The sequence below is a fragment of the Vulpes vulpes genome, chromosome 13 (assembly GCF_048418805.1).
Source record: "Vulpes vulpes isolate BD-2025 chromosome 13, VulVul3, whole genome shotgun sequence".
In the NCBI taxonomy this organism is placed as follows: Eukaryota; Metazoa; Chordata; class Mammalia; order Carnivora; family Canidae; genus Vulpes; species Vulpes vulpes.
This window is the reverse complement of record NC_132792.1, coordinates 158,896,530-158,914,131: the sequence shown is the minus strand read 5'-3', so window position 1 is coordinate 158,914,131 and position 17,602 is coordinate 158,896,530. Positions and strand designations below refer to the sequence as shown.

General features: G+C 39.0%; 1 protein-coding gene across 4 annotated transcripts in view; it reads right to left on the bottom strand.

Moving 5' to 3' along the window:
* Positions 1–17,602, bottom strand: part of IPO9 (importin 9) — a 55,957-nt gene that overhangs the window by 14,064 nt on the left and 24,291 nt on the right. For all 4 annotated transcript variants that reach the window (XM_072733477.1, XM_072733478.1, XM_072733479.1 and 1 more), the window contains 11 exons: positions 17,196–17,397; positions 13,747–13,835; positions 12,915–13,001; positions 12,259–12,378; positions 12,044–12,144; positions 11,787–11,845; positions 11,083–11,234; positions 10,269–10,367; positions 8,666–8,772; positions 8,150–8,289; positions 4,863–5,022 (listed from right to left, as the gene is read on the bottom strand). In XM_072733477.1, coding sequence (XP_072589578.1) covers positions 4,863–5,022; positions 8,150–8,289; positions 8,666–8,772; positions 10,269–10,367; positions 11,083–11,234; positions 11,787–11,845; positions 12,044–12,144; positions 12,259–12,378; positions 12,915–13,001; positions 13,747–13,835; positions 17,196–17,397 — 1,316 coding nt within the window. The remainder of the gene's footprint in view (positions 1–4,862; positions 5,023–8,149; positions 8,290–8,665; positions 8,773–10,268; positions 10,368–11,082; positions 11,235–11,786; positions 11,846–12,043; positions 12,145–12,258; positions 12,379–12,914; positions 13,002–13,746; positions 13,836–17,195; positions 17,398–17,602) is intronic.

Sequence of the window (17,602 nt, the reverse complement as noted above, 5' to 3'; positions counted from 1 at the left end):
ATCAGTTATAATGTCTCTTCTTTCATTTCTGATTTTTTTTTTAAGATTTATTTATTTATTTATTCATGAGAAACACTGAGAGAGAGAGAGAAAGAGAGGCAGAGACACAGGCAGAGGGAGAAGCAGGCTCCACGCAAGGAGCCTGATGTGGGACTCGATCCCGGGTCTCCAGGATCATACCCTGGGCTGCAGGCGGCGCTAAACCGCTGCGCCACCGGGGCTGCCCTCATTTCTGATTTTTAAAATGGATTCATTTATTTATTTTAGAGAGAGAGGGCATGCATACATGTGCAAGGAGGGGAGGGGCAGAGGAGAGAGAGAATCCTCAAGCCGACTCCCTGCTGAGTGCAGAGCCCGATTCAGGTCTTGATCTCACCACCCGGAAATCCTGATCTGAGAACCAGAAGCTTACTCAACTGAGTCACCCAGGTGCCCTTCATTTCTGGTTTTATATTTTGAGTCTTCTCTCATTTCTTTTTAGTCTACCTAGAGTTTGTCAGTTTTGTTTTCAAAATACACAGCTTTTAGCTTTATTGGTCTCTTCTGTGTTTTTTCTGGTCTCTATTTTTGCTCCGATCTTCCTATTGTTAACTTTGGGCTTATTATCTTCCTTTTTTAGTTCCTGAGATATAAAGTTAAATTTTTGAGATCCCCCCCCCCGCCCTTTTTGTCAAGATTTTATCCATCTATTTGACAGAGAAAACATAAGCAGGGGGAACAGCAGAAGGAGAGGGAGAAGCAGGTTCCCCATTCAGGGATAATGACCTGAGCCAAAGGCAGATGTTTACCTGACTGAGCTACCCAGGGAACCCCCCTCCATTTTTTTCTTAGAGATTTATCTTTATAAACTTTTTTCTCTCTCTCTCTTTTTTAACTTCTCTCTTAAAACTGATTTTGTTGCATCTCATAAGTTTTGGTAGGTTTCCATTTTTGTTTGTTTCAAGGTGTTTTTCTATTTTACTTTTCATTTCTTTTTCAATTGGTTATTTAGGAGAATGTTGTTTAATTTTCATCTATTTGTGAATTTTCCAGTTTTCCTCCTATAATTGATTTCTACTGTTACTTCACTGTAATTAGGAAAGACAACTGGTAGGATTCTTCTTTTTTTTTTTTTTTTTAAGATTTTGTCTATTTATTCATGAGAGACAGAGAGAGAGAGAGAGGCAGAGACATAGGCAGAGGGAAAAGCAGGCTCCATGCAGGGAGTCTGATGTGGGACTCGATCCCGGGACTCGAGGATCATGCCCCAGGCCGAAGGCAGGCGCTAAACCACCGAGCCATCTGGGCTGCACAACTGGTATGATTCTAATCTTAAGTTTCCTAGGACTTGTTTTGTGACCTAACACATGATCCTTCCTGGAGAATGTTCTGTGTGTGCTTGAGAAGAACATGTATTCTGCTCTTGGGTGGAACAGTCTGTTTATGTCTATCAGGTCCATTTAGTCAAAAGTATAACTCAAGTCTAATATTTCCTTATTGATTTCTGTTTGGATGATCTATCCACTGTTGAAAGTGCATTATTGAAGTCCCCTACTATTAATGTATTGTCTATTTCTCCCTTCAGATGTTAGTATTAGTTTAATATATTTAGGTGCTCCAATGCCAAATGTATATATGTTTACAAATGTTATATATCTTTAATGAATTCACCTCTTTTTCATTACATAATAACTTTTTTAATCTCTTGTACAGCTTTTGACCTACAGTCGATTTTACCTGATAAAAATACAGCTACCCTTGTTCTGTTTTGCTTTCCACTTGCATGGAATAGATTTTCAACCCTCACTTTGAGGATGTGTATCCTGAAGTGAGTCTCTTATAGACAGCATTTAAGTTGGGTCTTTTTAAAAAATCCATTCAGCTACTCTTGACTTTTGATTAGAGACTTAAATCCATTTATATTTAAAGTAATTTTTGAGAGGCACTTGGGTGGTTTAGTCAGTTAAGCGTCCAACTCTTGATCTCAGCTCAGGTCTTGAGTTCAAGCAGCGTGCTGGGCTGGCTCCACATTGGGCAAGGAGCCTACTCAAAAAAGAAAAAAAAAAAAGTAATTTTGATTGGTATTTACTAATACCATCTTACTGTTTTTAGGCTCTTCTGAAGTTCCCTTGCTCCTTTCTTCCTCTCTTGCTGTCTTTGTGAATTTATGACTTCCCACAGTGGAATCCTTTGATCCTGTTGTCTATTGTAGATTGTTGCTTTGTGGTTACTGTGAGGCTTACATAAAACATTTATAGATATAACAGTTTATTTCACACTGATAACTTTCTATACAAAAGCTCTACCCTTTATTCCCTCTCTTTTATGTTTTTAATGTCACAATTTAATTTTTTAATGTCACAATTTAATTTTGTATATTGTATATTCATTAACAAATTTAGGTAGTTATTTTCAATACTTTTGTCCTTTAGAGTTAAATGGTTAACACAATGCCCAATTACAGAGTTAAGAGTATTCTGAATTTGTTTTTATACTTATCTTTACCAATGTGTTGTATATTTCACGTTTTAATTTCATTTCAGCTTGAAGAATTCCTTTCAGTATTTCCTGTAAGTGAAGAATTCCCTAAGGTTTGGGAGACTAAAGAACATCTTTGCCACGTATTCTTGGTTGACATTTTCTACTTTCAGCACTTTAAATATACCACCCCACCCTCCCCTGGTCTGCAAGGTTTTCTGCTGCAATATCAGCTGATGGTCTTATAGGTATTCCTTTATATGAGAGAAATGTTTTTCTTTTGCTGCTTTAAAAGCCATCTGATTTTATTTTTTAAAAAGATTTTATTTATTCATGAGAGACACACACAGAGAGGCAGAGACACAGGCAGAGGGAGAAGCAGGCTTCCTGCGGGGGAGAATGATGTAGGACTCGATCCCAAGACGCCGGGATCATGACCTGAGCTGAAGGCAGACACTCAACCACTGAGCCACCCAGGCATCCCAAAGCCATCTGAGTTTACAGTTTTATTATGTTGGAGATCACTTTGAATTGAAATTTTGGAGTGAAATATTAGCTTCATGAACTTGGATGTACAATCTCTCCTCAGCTTCAGGAAGTTCTCAGACATTATTTCTTTAAGTAAGCTTTCTGTTGCCTTCTACCTCCCTTCTCCTTCCAGAGCTCCAATTCACAGATGGTTTCTCCTAATGGTTTCCTAAAATTCACATAGGTTTTCTTCATTCTCTTTCATTTCTTATTTCTTGCCTTCAAGTGGATAATTTCAAACATCCTGTCTTCTATTATACAGGCTTTTTTCTTTCATTTGAGTTGTTTTACTCTCGATGGTCTCTGTTCCATTTTTTATTTCATTCGTTGCATTCTTCACCTCTAGAATTTCTGCTTGGTTCTTTTTTATGATTTCTATTTCTTTTAAATTCTCACTTTGTGTATATATTGTTTTCCTGATTTCACTGTTTTGTTTTTTATAGCTCACTGAGCTCCTTAAAATAGTTATTTGAAATCTTTATTAGGTTTATCTCAGATCTCTGTTTGAGTCAGTTACTAGAAAATTATTATGCTCCTTTTGTGTTATCACATTTCCTTGATTTTTCATGTTCCTTAAAGTCTTTCTTGTGTTGCTGTTTTCACATTTGAAGTAAGTTACTTCTTCCAGTCTTTACTGACTGACCCCCTTTAAAGTGTCCAGTCTTGGATTTTTTGGCTCCAGTGCTGTACTGGAATCTTTCTGCTGGACTCCTGGACTTCCATGAAGGCTCTCTCATCCATGGGTGATTCTCTAAATCTGTGTTCTCTCCTGGACTACAGCTGAGAGGGGGTGGAACCAGTTCATGGGCTACTCCAAGGTCTGCAGATGGGACTTAGGTCTATATTCCTATTCTTCAACACCCAGTAGGGTAAGATCCTCCCAGATACTTGATGTGTGGTGCTGGTGATAGAATCCAAGCCAATTAGGGTAGGAGCCAAGCCCCCAAGAGCATGGAGCGATGTCTGGGGCTACAGCCAGGACTAGGGTTGGCGTATCAGTCATTGGGTATGGGCCTGTCTTCTCAAAATGGTTCTCCTTGTTCTTGGACAGCACTGAGGTTTTATAGTCTCTTCTCTGGGTCTCACAGCTCCCACAAAAGCACTGTTGTCCATCAACAGATGCCAACATATTGTTGAGGGAGGGATATAAACAAGGGGCATCTTATTCAGCCATCCTGCTTAATTATTTCACCTCAATACTTTCTAAAGACATACATAATAATACACAACATCTCAATCTCCGCTTCAAGAGGTAAGAAGACAGAGCCAGTAGGTAGAAGATGAATTTTGTATTTTTAGGATTTTAGGTAGTTTTTAGGATTCAACTGAGACTTCTAAGTTTGAACTTTAAAATGTTACTTAAAAAAACAATGCTCCCTCTGATCTTGGTAGGAATATAAATAAATGACTAGTTGAGCCACTAGTATACTAGCTGTGAAAAAGAGAGGTAAAACTGGGAAAAAATAAGCACTGTTACTAGGCCACATTACCCCAAATTTAGTCTCTAAAACAGAGATATCAATCAACAAAGTGATGTGGGCTCTAATCCTGCTTCTATAATTCTTCACTGTATAATCCTATGTATGTTATTTATCTCTTGGTTCTTCACTTTTCTAAGAAGGGGAGTTGGTCTAGCTGTTTCCAGAGCAGGAATGAATTTTAAAGGAATAAGGAACAAAAGGGAACAGGATATATCTGGGACTCAAAGAAGCCCTGTTCTTGACATGTTTTTTTTCCTGCCCATTTGCCATTTGGTAGGCAATCTTCGTCAGAAATTTCCAAGCAACATAATCCACTGGCCAAATGATGTCTGGGACTTCTACTCTGACTAATTTTCTCTTAAAATAGCTCTTATCACCCTAAGGTGGTGTACTCACCCCCAGATGGCTCTCACGGCAGAAATTCGAACCGATGGGGGTTGTGTCTCATGAAGACCACTAACTGTTGCCTGTAGAAACTGCTGGATCAATTCAGGGGACATAGCAACAGTGAACCGACTGGCAGCCCAAAGTGCTCGGCCCAAGAGAAAAGGAGACACTGGGAGGAAAAAAGAGCAATTAGGGGTTGGACAATAAAAGTTTCTGTTACTTGTCCTTTCTCCTTCCCACCTCCATCCTCAACTTGTCACAGTAACTGGATACTACATAATATATACAACTTAATTAAGGAAAAAGGATGATCCTATCAGATAAAAGCAAATGTGTAATCTATGGTACAGAATCATTTTCCCAGTTTCACTTTTCACTATTTGCTGCAAAGCAGATCGTGAATATTCCTTTTTTTTTTTTTTTTTAAAGATTTTATTTATTAATGAGAGACACAGAGAGAGGCAGAGACACAGGCAGAAGGAGAAGCAGGCTCCTTATAGGGAGCCCCATGTGGAACTTGATCCTGGGACTCTGGGATCACAACCTGAGCTGAGGGCAGATGCTCACATTGAGCCACCCAGGTGTCCCAAACACTGAGTCACCCAGCCATCCCAGATCTCGAGTATTCTTAGGTTAAAAAGACTTATCTCCTTCATTCCCATCCCTAGCTCTCATCATTCTTTACTTGCACTACTACTTAGTCCTCTAAATGTCTTCTTTTTTTTACCAGTTTTTTTCTAATCTTAGGCCGGTACTGAAAATTATAAATTACAGTTGTCATTCTTTTATGTGGTATCTGTCAATAAATTCTATAATCTACCAAATAGAGACCATTTTAGGTAAGCATTATATTCAAGGCCCCCTATGATCAGTAACTTTAGCATTATTGATGATTTCCTTTTATGCCTTCTAAACTCAAGCACACACCCCTCCCTCCCAGCAACTCACATTTTACCTTGCTTTTTCTGTGCTTTGTTTATAAGCCAAAACATTCACCTCTACTTGCATAATCTAACTGATCTCTTGGGCTGAAGCAATCCTAACTATTTCTGTGCTACCATAATCCTATGTCTTTAGCTTTCTTACATGTTTTGTTGGATATTCCAGCCACCTGTGTAATGATGACTACCCTCCCCCACTGGCCTACTATAAGTTGCCCGAAGACAGACTATAATACTTAATTCAGCCTGTCACAGGGCTTAAATTAGTTACTTGTAAAATAAACATGCAGTTGGTGAGAATTACTGAACAGAACCTAATAACCTGTGCCAGTCATATATAATTACATGCTCATTTATATAATACAGAATAGTAGTTCTTAAAGTATGGTCCACTGACTCTTAGGAGTCCCCAAAGTTAAAACTTTCATAGTGGTACCAAGATATGATCCATCTTTGTCATTCTCATTCTTTCTTAAGTGTACAGTGTTTAACAGAGGTGATCTGATGTGTGACACCGTGGCTCTGACAGCTAATGAAATGTAGGCTTGCGTTTCCTGTATTTTAGACAATTCTCAGATTTATTATTTAAGAGACGGGGAGGGCGAGGGGTAGAGTGAGAGAAAGAGAGAATCTTAAGCAGACTCCACATCCAGTGTACTGGAGCCAGATGCAGGGCTCAATCTCATGATCCTGAGATCATGATCTGAGCTAAAATCAAGAGTTGGATGCTTAACCATCTAACCTACCCAGGTGCCTCAAAACCTCTCAAGTTTTTACTTTCTAATATGTTAAATAGTGATACATAAAATTCAAAGAAAAATCTGTGATCATTTTTAAAAATGTAAAGGGATCCTGACACCAGAAAGTTTGAAAATGGCTGGTAAAGAAAAGCTTTTAGCTATTGGCAGGATAATAAATGCTATATGTTAAACTTTCTCCCAGTCTCAATAGTAAACATTCTTAAGTCTCCATGAAGTTTTGAAGGTTCTTTACAAGGGTAAATTCAATATACAAAAAATATATTGGTGGGTTTGAGATATTCCAGCACTTTCATTCAACACATAATTATGAGGTGCCTATTACGTGCAAGACACTGTGGGATACAAACAGGTATTAGACATGATTCCTATGTTCAGAGACCCGATAGTCTAACATGAGAAAGAAAACCTATTCATCAGCATAAGGTAAGTGCAGAGTAAAAAAAGGATATTCCCAATAGGCCTAAGTTCTGGAAGTTCAACCATTTTAATTTTGTGATTCAGAGAGAGGAAAGGACATCAGGAGATATCCTAGAACAGATTACCTATTTCAAATCAGGGCAGAATGTTTTCAAATGGCTCTGGCTACTCAAAGGGCTAGCTTATGAGCAAGAGGCAAGTGAATGGATTGAGAATGGAGCAAATAATGCCAAATGTCCCGTGAGTTACATACTTGGAGAAGTCCCATGATTTAAGTACTTGGAGAAAGCAAAGATGGCCTTTTGTAATGGGGGGTGAGGTCTATGGATGAGAACAAGGCATAGCATGGGCAGAAGCAACATAGCTAAAGATGTCAAATAGATGATGATTGTTAGTACTGCTCTGCATTGCTGGTGAAAAGAGTCTCATAGCAGGGCCAACTTCTTTTTTTTTTTTTCTATAAAGGCAAGTAGCTAATATGGACATGAGAATGAAACATGTTAATTATTTGGATATTGTCCAAGAATAAAGTTTGAGAGTAATGACAGGAAACAAACAGTAAGAATGAGCCTGACACAAACCACCTGAAGATATTTTAGACTTAATAATGACAGAACTCCACCCAAAGTTCCCAAGATATAGCAACAAAATTTGCATCCTATTCAAATACCAAAACCAGGGACACCTGGGTGGCTCAGTGGTTGAGTGGTTGATCCTCTGCCTTTGGCCCAGGGCATGATCCCAGGGTCCTGGGATTGAGTCCCATGTCAGGCTCCCGGCATGGAGCCTGTTTCTCCCTCTGTCTATGTCTCTGCCTGAGAGATCTCTGTATCTCTCCTGAATAAATTTAGGGGAAAAAAAAAAAAAAAAGAAAACTCAAATCCTGCACCCCCAAAAACGAATGCCAAAACCAGCCATAAATGTGAGTACTGATTTGGAAGGAAACATGAACAGTGTAGAAAAATTATAAATGTGGAAATCTGTCTTAGCTGGTAGAACTTGAACCAAGGTCTCTAGGTTATTTTAGAGGTTCAGATGAGTGCGAGCTCTAGCATGGAAAGAATTTTCACCCAAAGGACACATGAATACCTGGTTTACCCATCTAAGTGAACAATATAACTGAGCTGATAACAAGTCTAAAGATCTTTCAGAATCCTGGCATTGTGCTGAAACATACCTGAAAGGTTGAGGTCTGCAAGGATGACATTAGTCAGGAACCCATGCATGTCAAAATGGATCCTGCCATTCTTCACACTGTCAGTGATGATGGACTTCACTGAGCCGAGGGCAAGCATGCATGCCTCATGTATCTTCCACCTGCAAAAGTGATACCATAGTGTGGTAAAACAAACTACACTACCAAAAAGATAAACACCTGAGGGAAGAAGAAACATCCAAGGGCATTCTAGCACAGTCTGACCCAAAAAGCCATTTATCTGCTCTTTCAATCTAAAACTAGAGCTGAAATCAGCAAAATGAAGATTAACAGATTTTTCTAACTAAAAACAAAGTAAAAGTAAAATCCTTCCTTCCAAGGATTTTTAAATTAAGGGGTAAAATAAAAGCATCTTAACCGTTTATTTTAAGGTTGGGAGGAACTGCTTTAAAACATGTGATTCAAAGCAAGAATTTGATTCTCAGCTCTGATGCCCAGAATGTGTCCTTAAGTCAAGTATCTGCTGCTCACTCTTACCAGTGTTCAGTGCCGCTGTTTTTGGTTTGCTCAGCTTCTTGTAAATGGCGAGTGGCTGCAGCAGCCAGGGCTGCTGCACTCTCATTCTGGAAATCAGTGGCCACAGCCTGAGAAGAGAGGGAAGGGGCTATAAATCTGTTTGTGCAAATTAAACCCATTTTATTTATTTTTATTTTTTTATTTTTTAACGATTTATTTATTTATTCATTCAGAGAGAGCGAAGAGAGAGGCAGAGACACAGGCAGAGGGAGAAGCAGGCTCCCTGCAGGAAGCCCGATGTGGGACTGGATCCTGGGTCTTCAGGATCACACCCCGGGCTGCAGGTGGCGCTAAACCGCTGCGCCACCGGGGCTGCCCATTAAACCCATTTTAATTGCAAACTGAAAATTTGATTGCTAATTCAATGGTTCAAACTCTTTCATTCGTACATGCTAAGCCCCAATTAAGTGTACTAAAAATACAACCCCTATTAGTTCAGGGTCTTTAATGGAATTAAAGTACTATCTACATTTCTGCAGTGCCTAGGCATTGAAAAGCTAACAAAATGTAAAGCTCCCTTTCGCTAGAATGAGCAGATTGTCAGTGAGCAATGATAGATTCAACCTCAGATGACAATGGATTAGATTATTTATTCTCTGGGAGTCTGACTATAGAAATAAAAAGCTAATCTACAAATTGAAACTTAGTGTAATCTTTCCTAGGTGCCTTAGAAATACTGAAGGATAATGGGAAGTGTTCACTAACAATGAGAACAACCTCCCACCCAACAGATAGTAAAAGGCAGCTTCTTCACAGACCTTCAGCCTAGGGACAATTCCATGCTCTAGTCAGAGCCAAAGAAAATAGTAGATGTTTGGATGTTCATCTCTCAGCAAACTAATTTGTTTTTAAAGTTTGCCAACATCAGGGCAGCCCGGGTGGCTCAGCGGTTTGGCGCTGCCTTCGGTCCAGGGTGTGATCCTGGAGACCCGGGATTGAGTCCCACGTCGGGCTCCCTGCATGGAGCCTGCTTCTCCCTCTGCCTGTGTCTCTCATGAATAAATAAATAAAATCTCAAAAAAAAAAAAAAAAAAAAAAAAGTTTGCCAACATCTGGTTTGTGCTACAGATTCTGGCTTAAGAGTGGATTAAACTGAATGTCCCTGATTCAACTACCCTTACTCATTAGAACACTTTATACTCTGCACAATTTTTACATCTAATATTTACTTATAAACCAAAACCAGTACCAATGACTTTGGAATTCTTGAGTCTCAAACTTCATTTGAGATGCTCTCTTGTTATCTTCAAAGAAGCCTAAGACAGTTACTCAATAACACTGTTCAACTTGGGTTAGAGGTCTAGAAAGAAGAGGGAATGCTCAAGTGACTAATTAGGGTTTTTTTTCTTTTCTTTTTTTTAAAGATTTTATTTATTTGTTCATGAGAGACGCACACACAGAGAGGCAGAGACACAGGCAGAGGGAGAAGCAGGGAGCCTAACATGGGACTCAATCCTGAATCTCCAGGATCATACCCCAGGTCAAAGGTGGCGTTAAACCGCTGAGCCACCCGGGCTGCCCTGATTAGGGTTTTTTGGTTGAGGTATCAAGGGAACCCACTTACCAGCAATAGGTCTTGAGCTGCAATCCTAACTGTATAGGAGAAAGTGTCATCATCCTCATCTTCTACAAACTGTTGGGGGTTGGCTGTCCATACTTTAATCTGAAAGGATGATGAAGTTAGGTCTTTGTGAGGCTGCCAATCTGGTTTATATGTTCCTTTTTTTCATCCAAACACATAGGAAGATTTCAACCTTTTGTTTTTATCTTGAACAGAACTCTAGCCTCAAAGTCTTTTCTTTTTGATGTAAAGAAGCAAATCCTTTATCAAGGTAAGTAGCAAAAGTTATTCCTCTCTAGTAAACACTTTTAGAATGTGGCTGATTACTAGTTCTCTGCTACCTTTCATTAGCTATTACTTCTGACAGATCAACTTTCCGAATATATTAGGTATCATGGAATATTTAATGTGAAAATTATGTCAATTCTTGTGCTGTTTATATAAAAGAGGCATTATCTTATTTTGTTTAATGTTCTTTTCTGGTCTACTGACCCACCAACCAGGCTAATGATCTCGGTTTAAGTGTCAGTATTTATAGGGAAGGAACAGATTCTTCCAGATACCATTGTCTTTGGTTAGCAGTACTATGGAGCTAAAAGTATTCTCAGAGTCCGATTACCTAATATTGGAGTTAATAAACGGCAACACCCAGAGATTTTGGCATTAAAGTGGTATCAAAGCTTTCCTAGAACTTCACATGAAGTTACTCTTCTAATGTCTATTTTTAGAAATAAAAATTGTTCATTTGACCTAGATCTCACATTCAAGTTGCACTTTCCCAAAACAAGCTGGTAACTACCTTCCAAATATCATTTACCTGCTCCTCAGTGATCTGCATGTACAGGATTATATAGTAAATCAACTCAGGCAAGGCTTTCTTAACGGTGCTTTTGAATTTGCTATTTTCTAGGAGAGCATGGACAAACTCAAAAATGCTAAAGACAAGATTTTCAAAGCCCAGGACTTCACCTATAGGAAATACACAAGAGAAGATTTTAATGACAAGAAAGCACAGCCGCTGGATATGAACTACATTATCTTTGGAAATTAATGAATATTTAAAGTACTTGCTGATTATTATTGCCAAGAGAACAGAAGAGGGGAGCTAAGGAGTCAAAGAAAGGAACTTTGAGAATACTAAATATTTGGTTTTTCAAGTAAAAGAATCAGAAACACTGAATATATTTTCTAGCCTATTTTTGATTTGAAATATCTAAAATTATTAAAACAGAAATGAAAACATCATCATCTGCCAGAAAGAAGCAGGCCTTTGAGGTAGCTCTTTCAACTCAGAAAGTCTATTTTATGAGATCTGTGCAAATGCCTTTGAGGAACAGATTAGAGATTTCCAGTGTCCCATTTCCCCACACCTAATACACTGAAAGGAAACTCAACTAGAAAACTCACTGAAGAGAGTGAAGCCTCTATGTTATGGTTTTTTTCCTGTCTCTGGCTTCTTCCTTTCCTAGATCCCTTTCCTCCCTAAGTGGTATATCTGTTAGGAGTAGATAAACTACATACCATCAGAATCCACAGGATCTTCAACTTCCTCTGTGTAATTTACTTCTGTCCTCACATAAGTATGATGAAGAGTAAAGAAACAGAATTTGGAGTCTGCTTTATATGTGTTCTACAAGGGAATGTCAAACATTCCAACCCTAAGAGTAGATATTTTAAAAAATTCATTTAAAAAGGTGGAACCACATGAATGCAAGACCTAATGCTAGATTCCCGACTACGGGTGGTAGCAGGTCCCTTAAGCTTTCTGAAAAGGATATAAAGCTGCACTCTCAGTTAGGGTGTTCCAAACAATAGGTAGAATCTGCTGCATGGAGGAAACCATGTGCTTTGGGAAGTTTTTCACCAGGGCTGTCACTGCCTAAGAAATCACAAAGAGAAAGAGCTAAGAGTTACATGTGATATAGGAGGAAAAGCCAAAGATTTCAGACCATCTTCTAAAACTCCAAGTATCTCAATGGTTGTAAATGTTTACCTTTAGGACTTCCATCTTAAACCCACTGTCAGACGTGGGGCCATCTGGAATCTGGAGGGCCTGAACAAAGGCCTCTGTGAACTGCTGCACCACAGGAAAGATCAGAACTTTGGCTGCACCCTAATAACAGAAACCAAAGTCAACAGTGGATATAGCGCTAATCAGTGCATTAAGGCACACATCAAATACTGAAACACAGATCTGACACATCTAAAGACTTCTTCTGGTGCAGGTTCTAATCATAAAAGTGCAGCCATAAAGTCACTGGAGGTGTTACGCAAGGTTTCATGTTTCCTTCTATGACACTTTCTGTTCCTCACCATAGCCTTCTTATATAGACCACTTTTCAAAACTGCTTCTGAATGACCAGGGTTGGTGTCTCATGTGAGAGGGCCATAAGAGATCAGTGAAGTTCTGGGTGATGGCTCATAGGAAAAGATCCAGGATAAGGTGGTTGAAGAAATAAGGTTCAAACAAAAGGAAACTAAACTACACACAAATGAAAAATAAAGTCAAAATGCTAAATGCATCCATAACACTAAATCGGGGTGCATTCTGGTACTACGGAAATGAAATGAGTCACTGCTCTGTCTCTAACGGAAGGTGTAGAGATTTTTAAGCATGAAGTCTGTTACTGACCCAAAGGCTTCCTTTACCTTTTCTAGTTCCTCCATGTTACAGATCATATGGGCACAAGTGGTAAAAATCTCCACTGCTCGGGAACGGGTTCGAATACCATACACCTGCAAAAAGTTACAGCATAGCCATGAGATAGGCATGTCTGTGTCTGCATTATCCATGACTAGAAGAAAAACTACCACTTCTAAATAATGACATGGGATTGGCTTCCCTAGAGAGATGGGAAACATCATCTACTCATATCCAGGACAGATTTCTCCTGTAATTCAGAGAATAAAAGCCAGCAAAATGTTAGAACTCAGTGGAATTAGCCTTATACGTAGGCCTCTGTGAGCTCATTCTATTAAAAATATTATGCAGGGTGCTGCTTGAAATCTCAAAACAGTCAATGTATTTTTTCCAAACATAGACCGCTGGCTGGCAGCAGAGAAGAGTAGGGAGGTTAAAACATTACCCATCAGGCACTCATAGTTTATACTGTATATATATTATTGGCCTATTATGGGTAATGCAGTGATAGTGTGTCCTTGCACACATTTACCTGAGGTGAACAAGCTTAGGTGGCCACCTCAACGAGAGGCTAGAGGCAGCACAGGGTTGCAGGATGCCAGGAGGAAGGAGATATGTGAAGAAATAATGCAGATGCTATTTCATTCTGTTACCAAAGCCTGGCCCTTGCGCTTATTAAGTGAAAGATCTTAGGTTAATCCAAACTCAGATCTCTGTCAGTTACAGCCTCCAGGTTTGGGGACTGGCAGCAAAAACAACAGTCTCCCTCATGACCTGTGGAGGTTGACCAGTATCTGAGCAGCTCTTACTCGCTCCGATCTTGGAGCAGACACTTCATACCTCGGCCATCGTGAAGATCTTATACATCTCTGGGAGAATGACAGGAGCAACAAGTGGCATCTGGGTGTCTGTTACTTCTCGAGTGAATTCTACAAAGGAAAAGCGAGTATGGTTAAGAAAAATACTGCTTTATAAAAACGTAAGGGGGAAAATTTTCAAACTGCTCTGAAGTGGCAGTACAGGTAAAGACATTATTGGCCTGGTGGTCTCATCCTGGGGAAGGAAAAGTTGCAAGAATTATTATTTGTTAGAAGGGGAAAGAGAAAAAAAAAAGAAGAATGGGAAAGAGAACAAAGATAAAGGAAAATACATATGATCGAGAAAAAAAAATCTTATATAAATATTGAAAGAAAAAAACACATTGAAAGAAAATCTTTAAGAGCTGTGTAAAAGTCCTTGTAAGGTCACCTTAGGGAAATCCTGTATTAATGTAATTTATGCCTGATCGTCAATATCCAGGTACACTTTGAGGCATCTTACCTTCGTTTCCATTTCCAATATTCTCCCTTGGCAAGATGTTTTTTTTTTTTTTTTCTTGGCAAGATGTTTTGACGCACATAATAAAATACATGCAGCCTTACTAGGCTTCAACTCCACTCTGTATACATTACTCTTCCCAGTGAATGACATTTACTGACCTAGAAGTCAGAGGCTGCTGCTCATCGGAACAGAAGGGATTTCTACCGTATGAATGTGGCAAAAAAACAACCTATTCATGAAATGAGACTTGAAGAAGGTGAGGGAAATAAAGGTTGTGTCTTTCTCTTTACTTTCCGCATAAGGCACTGAGACAGCATGAAGGACCCTGGGTTTCGCATGCTAATCTGTGGAATACAAGTCCTTGAGTTCCACTGTCTGTTCACTTTAACTACTGCTTTTCCCTGGCAATTCCATATTATCACCGTAGAAATGAAGCTAATCACTGGGACACTTTTCAGGATGATCTACAACTGGAAATGCATGTCAGCATTTCAAGGTTAATATACTCCACAAATTTTGGGCAATATCAATCACCAGAAGTCAAATGAAGATCAATATTCAAGACTGAGTCTTCTTTACTAGTTTGGTTTCCTCCTGAAGAATAAATTCTGAGCTCTGAATAAAATGAGTATTCTATTTCATTCAGAAATTCAAAATCCAAAGAAATTATTTCAAATAAATGTGATGTATAGCATATTAATGAAAACAAGTTTTATCAAAATTGCAGTTTAACATATTCTACTAATAAAGTGCTCAATCACATTTTTTACTCTCCTATAATCCTTCCTAGTAGTCTCAATTCATTAACACTTTATAAGCTCAAGCCCAAAGTAAGTTTTCTGAGGTCACTCAGCAAGTCAGAAAAGGTGTGGGGCACTGGAAATATCTCAATCTCCAAACTTCTTTTGACACTAAAGAAAAAGTTGTACCTGTGGTCAAATATTTTAATCCTTAGCTGCTATGTTTGCATTTCCTTCACATCATTAGTGTTAGTTCTCATTTATAAATAGATAAGCTTAACAGAAAGCTTACTAAAGGCTTAAAAAAGTATATAGTATCTTAAAAAAAAAAAAAAAGGAAAATCAGTCCCATTCTTCTACTGGGATCCTGTCCATGCACCATGTCCTGCCATCTTCATGCACCCTGGAGCTGCTGTTGTGAGAACACTGTCTATCCTCATTTGAAAATATGTGAAACAGCTATCTGGGAATGGAGGTTGGCAGCTATCCATCCCATGTCTGCTGACTCCAATATAAAACAATACCCATTTCCCCCACAGTTCTTTCCCTGTGGCTGACAGAAAAGTGATCTCACTGAACAGTGATTTCCTTAGTCAAGCACAATGATGGTTCTACAGCATCCAACTACAATAAATGTACAACTGCCTTTCTCCTTCGGGTTTTTAAAAAAGCTGAACTTTGGGTTGGAAGACTGGAGGGGAACATGCTTCTTTTCCTTGGTAGAAAACATGTGTTATCTGATATTCTGGCACCATGAAGCTGTACATAAAGAACCCTAGATGCTTGATTCCACAGAGAGGGGAATATGAAATCATCTGAATAATGAGTTATACAAGAGAAGGAAAGTAATAAGCAGGGAAATAAAAATCTGAAGAAATGTTTTCATCTTTTTGATAAGTCTGCCCTATACTCCAAGCACCTATCACAGATAATCAGTAAGAATAAAGCGGTAGTTCAAAAAGGCAGCCAAGACCTGGGAAGAGGAGGTCTAAAACAAAAGGAGATCAGGAATTTGTTTTTGGACAGAGAACTGATCGCTAAAACATGGATTAGTAAAAATGGGACCAGATGCCAAGTTCAATAAGCTGAGAGTCAAGAAAAAGAAGAAATGGTGTTCATAACTAGGTAGGAATACATTTCAGGTAAGCTAGCCGGGCATACAGGAAGAAGATATCGGCCGACATTTCACAAGCTCCCCTCACAAACTGAGGAGAAATACAACTTCTAAAAGATCAATAGGAGGCAGCTAATGTCCAGGTAATTCCTTGAAGGCAAAACAGGAGTGACTTCATCTAGTTAGGAAGCAGAGCAGAACTCACAAGACTGGAAAATTCAGGTTCTGGGAATTAACAAATTAATCAAGCTTAGACAAGATATTCACCAAATCTCCTCAGACTAAAAGTATTTTTCTTCAAATATTTTTATTACCTTCTTAGAACAGAAAGAAGAGATACTAAATTCTACATTATCTAATTTGACCAAATGAAGGTCAGAATTATATAGCTATGCTGTTTTTATCTTCTTTCCTATATTCCTGTAAGAATTTTATTTGACTATTCTTAAATTTGCCTTGAACTAAGTTGAAAATTAATATAACGATAATTACAATAGCTAAAATTTAGAGTGCTTACCTCATGTCAGTTATTATGCTAAATAATTTCTACAGATTTAGCTCATTTAAACTTACCAAAAGACCCCTTCAGGTCTACCTTCATTTTAGATACAAGGAAACTCAGGCTCAAGAGACTAAGTAACCTGGGTCAAGGTAAAACCAGAATATTAATTGAAATCTGAGTCCTTAACTACTATGCAATTACTCTATCCTTAAGTGGTTTTCAGAGTAGTAGAAATACCTAACCAACTTAATTCCCTGGACAGAGTCAAGGGAGTGGGAGTATAGACATGGAGATAAAAACTAGGGGGAGGGGCAGCCCAGGTGGCTCAGCGGTTTAGCGTCACCTTCAGCCCAGGACCTGATCCTGGAGACCTGGGATCAAGTCCCATGTCAGGCTCCCTGCATGGAGACTGCTTCTCCCTCTGCCTGTGTCTCTCACGAATAAATAAATAAAATCTTTAAAAAAAAAAAAAAAAAAAAAAAACTAGGGGGAGGAGGAGGATTGGGAAGAGCCATAAATTTCCGTTCCTTTTGGTCTGAGCCATTCCATCCCGCAGCCTCTAGTAAGTTTTCTTGGGATCCCAGTACCAACACTAGGGAAAAACTTCTGATACCTGTCAGCACACGCATGGCTCCATGGACTGCATTTAAGTCTCCGCTCACCAACATCTCCATGAGCAGGTTAAAGAGCTGCGGCCAGGCTTCGGGCCAGTCCCAGTGGGCGATGGCTGACACTGCATAGGCCACACTGGAGCGCACCTTACTTATTGATTCTCTCAACCCATTGGGCAATAGCTCCCGGATAACAATTTTTGCCTGCAGAGGAGAAAAACCCACCTGCCATTAGATCAGGTTATAAGCAACTGGCAGAGTTTTATCTAGTTTATGTCCTGGAAAAACAATACACACAAAATACTGTGTATCTATCAAAAACTCCAATACACAAACTTGATAAATCATTCAGAGTTCATCTGTGATCCCTAAACTTATGCTGTCCATTACAGCAGCCATCAGCTACCTA